The sequence below is a fragment of the Adiantum capillus-veneris genome, chromosome 6, assembly GCF_014529385.1.
Source record: "Adiantum capillus-veneris isolate H3 chromosome 6, ASM1452938v2, whole genome shotgun sequence".
NCBI classification, from domain to species: domain Eukaryota; kingdom Viridiplantae; phylum Streptophyta; class Polypodiopsida; order Polypodiales; family Pteridaceae; genus Adiantum; species Adiantum capillus-veneris.
The window spans coordinates 78446173-78452905 of NC_140936.1; the positions used below are offsets into that span (position 1 = coordinate 78446173).

General features: G+C 43.1%; 2 protein-coding genes across 2 annotated transcripts; both read right to left on the minus strand.

Annotated features, from left to right (window-relative positions):
• Positions 1–3079: 3079 nt before the first annotated feature.
• On the minus strand, positions 3080–3924 carry LOC147455746 (uncharacterized). The gene has a single exon (XM_086515326.1). It carries the CDS (start codon positions 3912–3914, stop codon positions 3423–3425), a length of 492 nt encoding a protein of 163 aa, XP_086371452.1. The 5' UTR covers positions 3915–3924; the 3' UTR covers positions 3080–3422.
• A 1519-nt stretch (positions 3925–5443) lies between these two features.
• Positions 5444–6413, minus strand: LOC147455747 (uncharacterized). The gene has a single exon (XM_086515327.1). It carries the CDS (start codon positions 6145–6147, stop codon positions 5632–5634), a length of 516 nt encoding a protein of 171 aa, XP_086371453.1. The 5' UTR covers positions 6148–6413; the 3' UTR covers positions 5444–5631.
• Positions 6414–6733: the final 320 nt, after the last annotated feature.

Below are 6733 nucleotides of genomic sequence, written 5' to 3' on the forward strand. Positions count from 1 at the left end.
ATAATGAGGATAAAAAACTTATAACCTAGACAACAAATTTAATATTCTATTGGCATTCTTCGTCTTATCTCTCTCTCTCTCTCTCTCTCTCTCTCTCTCTCTCTCTCTCTCTCTCTCTCTTTACCTCACATTCTCTAGTCATGTCCAATCCCCGCACACCTCGGTCTAGAGGTGCACGGAGATCAGAACCACCGGGTTATAATCTCGTCTTTATTGGTCAATACCTATATTTGTGGGTACAAGAAATCTAGACACCCACGTCTACATGATACTGCATGTAGTGGACAAAATCCCTTTGCCTCTTCTCTAGCTGTAGCACTTCACTTCATCTTAACATCTTTTCACAGTAGATCTTTTCACTGTTCGTCTAACTCTAAACCCTAAACCGTAAGTAATTCTTGCGTGGACTCGATCTAACGTAAATAAGCGTAAATCTAAATAAACGTAAATCTAACTAAAAATAAAGCTAAATCTAATTTAACGTAAGTCTAATGACTAGAGGTTGTCTAGATGGTCATTGTGTCGGGGATGTAGTGACTCTTGCCGCCCTGAAGATCCACCTTCTTCCCTATCTTCTGAAGACATTTCACCAGTACTTTTGGATCGACGGAGCCCACTATGAGAGAAGGCAGCAATACCCTATATTCCATTGAGGGCTTTCTTCACCCGCTTCATGCAGGCATCGCAGTCTATGGAGACCCGCATCTAATCTAATATAACATAAATCTAAATCTAGCTTAAATAAATGTAAATCTAGTTAAAAATAAACCTAAATCTAATTTAATGTAAGTCTACATATAACCTAATCTTTAACGTTTTTTAAAATAGTTTCCTACGACGTTATAACTCTCTTCTTCCTGTGTGTGTGCGCGTGTGTGGATGTGTGTGCCAATAAAAAGAGATAAATGGTATAACCTTTCTATCACCCATGCCAAGTATGATAGATTGATTATGCCATTTCTCTCTTGAATAATAGGTCTTCAGTTCAACTCCTTGTCGGTTAGATCTTTAGGTCTTTTAATTTTAATTAGTTTCCTACGACGCTCCCTTAGTTTCTCTTTCTTTCTCTTTCAATGTGTGTGCGTTTTTTTGGATCGTATGCATGTTTTCTTTCTCTTTTCCTCTCTCAATGTGTGCGTTTTTTGTTTATGCATGTTCTCTCTCTCTTTTCCTCTCTCAATGCGTGCGTTTTTTGTTTATGCATGCTCTCTCTCTCTTTTTCTCTCTCAATGTGTGTGTGCATTCTTTGTTTATGTATGTGTGTGCGTTTTTGCACTCTCTCTCTCTCTCTCTCTCTCTCTCTCTCTCTCTCTCTCTCTCTCTCTCTCTCTCTCTCTCTCAAAAACACTATATGTGTGTGTGTATGTGTGTGTGTGTGAGAGAGAGAGCGAGGGAGAGAGAAAGAAAGGAAGGGAACATGAGAATGAGGAGAGGGAAGGAGCATACCTGTCTCTTCTTCTTCTCCTCGTGCGTGTGTGTGTGTGTGTGTGTGTGTGTAAAAGAAAAAGAGAGAGAGAGAGAGAGAGAGAGAGTGAGGGAGAGCGTTACCTGCTCTTTGCTTGAGGGCGCCGAAAAACTCAGATCTGAGATCTGAGTTTTTGGGCGCGCTCGGTTATTTTTTTTACCCCAGCTGGCGTCGCTATGAGCGTCGCTATAAGCGTCGCTATGAGCGTCGCAAATTTACAAAGAAATTTGCGACGCTCATAGCGACGCTTATAGCGACGCTTATAGCGACGCTCATAGCGACGCCGGGAATTTTTTTTTTGAGCGTCGCTGTGTGAGCGTCGCTAATGTGAAGAGCCTCTTGTAGTGTTCTATAATTGAAAAAATCAACCATCGTTGTCTACTATGCAAAATAGGGTATTAGGTGCCCCAAAACTCAAGGAATATTAGCTTTATGTTACAATATGCGACATAGAAAATCAAAACTGCATTTGGATATCATGAAAGCCACCAAAAAAATCATAGAAGAGCTAAAATTGGCTTAAAAACAGGATTTGACAATTTTTGTAATTTGGCCATAACTTACAACTTTAATATTTATTTCTCCCTAGAAGCATCAGGACATGTTGAGGACTACTAAAGATAGTTCTCTAGCATTATAGACCTCACAAACATGAATTCTAGAGTGGTATAGTTGCAAAAAGTTGAAAAAAGCCAAAAAAAGGACCCGTTTTTTCACATAGTTTAGGTTGTGAAATGTTGTGCAAGGACAAGGTTAAAGATGGAATTGATATTCCAAAAAAATGTCGAGTTTTTTTCAGCTCATGAGACAACTTTCTAGACAGATAGCACCTGAAAATCCATTTTGAAACTCTTGACATAATTCAAGGAAAATGGTCACTTAACAGGACATAAAAGTGTCCCATTACCAACCTAGTGTTAAGATAAATTTCTTTTGAGCATTGCTACAAAGTATTTGTGCAATTTGGCTATAAGATTTTAAAATAAAAACTTGTCTTAGAAACACGACAATAGTCTAACTAACGGGACAAGACATTGAATTGTTTAAAGAAGTAAGGCTATGGTCATGCGAAGCTTAGTTATCAAAACTTTGAACTGGTTACTAAGCGTCATTCTTGATCACACGCTTAAAAGAGCATAAAATGAATAATTATGCCTACCCTATGTATCTAGCTATGCTGATTTTGGCATAATGGTAAAGTGGAAGACATATTTAAGACGTTGAATGAATAGCTAAGCCTTGTGACCATGCAAGAGGCTTAGTTATTCATCTAATGCTCTGGATATAGTTGGCATAGTTATCTATAACTAATAACTAAGCCTCGTGGAATAATAGCTTAAACGAATTGTAAGACATGTATATTTGAACTTGAAATGTAAGATAATAGAGATGTTGACAAACTTCTGGTAGTTATAATAGCATTTTCTGTAGGTTTTCTTTTGACATGAATTTTATCTATTCTTTACAAGCAAAAATGTGAGCTACCCTGTATAAAACACACTAAAATGTTAAAGAATATTAAAACCATGGAAATTTGTAGGGCAAGGGTGACTGTCAAGAATTAACCCTAGCTCTATTCCAATATTTCCAAATGAAAAATGAGTTTTCCATGCGGAAGTTCTAATATACCCAAGCTCTCAAAATTGACCGTAACTCTAACCTATATATAGTTTTTTAATTGTGTCACCTCCAATATTTCCAATTGAAAAATAAGTTTTCCAAGTGGAAGTTCTAATATACACAAATGGAAAACTTTTCAAGTTGGTTGTTTGAAATTTTCCCATGTAAAAATAATTGGGTTTCCATGATGTGATAAGTAAAACCTAGGAAGGAAAGTCTGGATTTCTTTATGGTAAAGATTCCTATAATTAAGTATTTACATCATGGAAAATATGTTCTTATATTCCAACATGGAAATGAAAACATCATGCTTTTCTCATAATGAAAAGGGGAATTCCTATCTAAATTTACATTTCAAACTAGAAATCCTTAGAGGAAAATTGACCCCTTTTCCAAATAGAAATTTGTCACGAAGTTCTTGTGCAAGGGCCGGATCAAATTGGTATTTGGGGCGAACGAAAGGGACATTTGGTGATGGAGCATCGACGTGAGGACTGGAATGCCTCAACCGGATGGCAGCAATTACGGGGCAGCCTTGAGAGAATGTAGGCATGGCTGCCTCGAGAGCAAGTTGTTGAGAGGCTTCAGGAGCATGACTTGCAGCTTGATGGGTAGCAACTTCAAGGGGCCTGGCATGGATGGATTTAACCAAAGCAGGTTCTTCAACAGTAAGGCTCCCAAGGAAGGAAGCAATGACCAGGTCATCACAATCAGCATTAGCATCTGCACTGAGCCGGTTCAGTGTGGATTTAACCACAGTGGTCACTCCAGTGTCAGGGTAAGCGGCTTCAGCTGTACCCGCAAGGGTGGCTGCAATATCGATGGACATTGCAGTATCATCTTGGGCTGCTACTTCTTCTTCTGCAGGTATGGCGGAAAACTCGGCCACAGAAGGTGCGTCTGCAGGGGTGGTAGCAGCATCATGGGCTGCCACGTATTCTTCTTAAGGGGTGGCGGCAATCTTTGATGCAGGCGTGGCACCTCCGTCTGCAGCGTGGGAAGGAACAGCGGCAAGAGAATATTGGCATGCTGGCTGGGCAGCGCCAGAAAGGGGTAGGGCTTGGGCCGGGTAAGTTGAACGTCCACAGTACGCTCTGCAGGAACCAGGTTTCCAAGACAGGTTTCCAAGAAAGGCCTCGATGATGGTGACGTTACCATCAGAATCGGCATCCGCTTCTTTGCAATATGAGGAGGAATCAGCAGTTGCACTTGCAACAGAGGTTGGCTCCTGCACCGAGGAAGAGGGAGGCTGCAGGGTTCGTGCAGCGTCTTCGTCTTCTTCATCAGTGGTATGCACGGCTCGGCAGGAGAGTACGCTCTGCTTGAAGGAAGATGCAGGGGCAGAGCTGTGCGCGCAGCGTGGGTTAATAAGCAGGGTGGCGGGAGGCCCAAGGCCGGGGATTAAGAAGGCGGCGTCTGCACCACGAACATTGAGGGGTTGGGGATGACGTTTATGTCGTGGTTTGTCCCAGGAAGCAAGGTCTGCCGCCAGCGGCGCGTACTCTGTAGCACACTGCCCGTGCATGGAGGAAGTCTTTGGAACCGGCTGTTTTGCTGTGGGTGTGTGGAAGCCCTCGAGCAGGAAATGAGTCTCATCCCAGGAGTGCAGATGCGGAGCAGGTGCTGGGCTCCGGCAGGCCTGCAGTTCGCGAGGCATGAGTGCCAGATTTGCAGCGGGTGAGGGTTATGGAAGCAAGGGTGAGCATAGGCGATAGAAGCAGGGCTTCAGCCTGCTGTCTGGTTGCTCTGATACCATGTGAGAATGAGGAGAACTCACTGAGAAGGTGAGAGAGAGAGAAGGGACAGAGAGATACGCAGAGCATGGCAAGGAGATGTTGTTCCATTACTAGAGGTGGGTTTGGATATTTATCGGCTTGCTTGCCATCGTGACGAAGGCAGCCGAGCCGGTTGCCAGTCAGTGCCAACCGGCTGCCAGTCGTTGAGCAAAAATGTCAACGCGGGATGCACACGCAGGCTCGAACTCAGGACATCGGCCCTCTGGGAGCAATGCTTTACCGCTACGATGCACGCAGGCGCACGTGTAGATCTTGCAGCTGGTGCATCATAGCGCACTGAATTCTGCTGCCCCATCAAAAAGTGCCGTGACCGGCTGCACAGGTTTCGCCCACCTACATGTCGGCTACCAGGCCGATATTTATCTAGAGCCACCAGAGGTACAGTTATATACAGTTACAGTGTTCACATGATTCATAGGGATGTGTGCCTTTTGGCATCACGAACGATGACATGGGTTAGTGGCTGATGTGGATGATGACATGGATTAATATTCCAACAACAAGCAATGACTCTGCCTACTCCGCCAGAGTAGAAAAAGGGGGTCTAGCTCTCTACCTCAACAGCATGCGCCTGCAAGCAGCTGATCCTCCCTACTGGGTCTTTCCCTTCTTCAGAAATCCTGACCCCATTAACTCTCCTGCACATGGACCTTATATAACCCTTAATCAGCTGCTGCATTCCTCACCTCCTAATGATTCATGCATGCGCAGCCATCAATTATATATTCCACCTCACATTTCTGTACCTAATTAGAGCTCATGGGCGGGGGCGGCATCTCTTTTGTTTAGCTCAGGGTCTAATTGCAGCTCTTCTTTTATAAATAAACTATCCATTAAGAATCTGGTGGGTAGGAGAGGCAAGATGTCACGAAGCTCCTCCTCTTCTTTGGCTTGTTGAAGAAGCCTTCTCGTCCTTTTCCTGAAACGATATAATCCTAGCCCAAGTAAGAAACACATCACAATGCAGAAGGGAATGATTCCAGTGAGGGTGATGAGAGGAAATTGAGTAGGCGTGGACACCGATGCTATTTTCAAGTGTGTGACAAAGTCATTTTTACGGACAATGGTAGTTTCCTGTGACGAGTAAATTGTGCCTGGGGACGTTGCCGTGTAGTTAGTGCAAACGGATTTGATCGAGTGGAAGCACAAAGGCTTCTCTACATAGCGCTCTGGTGTATTCAAGAAGACCCTACATTGAGGCCCCATGCTGCAACAGTGGTGAAATGGCTCGAAGGCTGCGATCCCAATGTTCCACAGCCCCCTCATGTACAAAACAAACAGCTCTGAGGCACTCAGAAACAAAAAACTATCTTTAGCCCCAAGAATCTCGTGTACTATTTGTTTCACTAGTTGAGCTATTTAATTGTTCAACAATTTGTTAAGCTGGCACTTTCACATATATATATTATTTTGATCCGAAGTGAAACTAGTTGCTTTTTGTCCCACAATCATGGTTTGCTAGGCTAAGGTGATACCCTTGTACTTTAAAGCCTACTATGTAGGTAAAACATCTCGCTGAGACTATTCAATTGCTAGCTAAAATTGGGTGACATTAGCAAATTGCTACCGTAGAATGTGTGTGTGTGTGTGTGTGTGTGTGTGTGTGTGTGTGTGTGTGAGAGAGAGAGAGAGAGAGAGAAGAGAGAATTTGAGTTGATCTAATTAATCCACCATCGCTATAAATGTGAGAGGGTTCCCTCTCAAAAGCAAGTGTTCAAGCCCGAACTCCAGACTCTGGAGAGCAATAATATAGAAGACTCATTAAAACACTTGTTGCTCAACAATGGCAAGGGTGTCATCAAAGGGTATGTTCACCTAAGAATTTTATCCATAAGAAGTTGACCATATATCG

Bases quoted from the DNA above. Each gene is read 5' to 3' on its own strand.
- LOC147455746 (XM_086515326.1), bottom strand. From the start codon at position 3,914: ATGTCCATCGATATTGCAGCCACCCTTGCGGGTACAGCTGAAGCCGCT.
- LOC147455747 (XM_086515327.1), bottom strand. From the start codon at position 6,147: ATGAGGGGGCTGTGGAACATTGGGATCGCAGCCTTCGAGCCATTTCAC.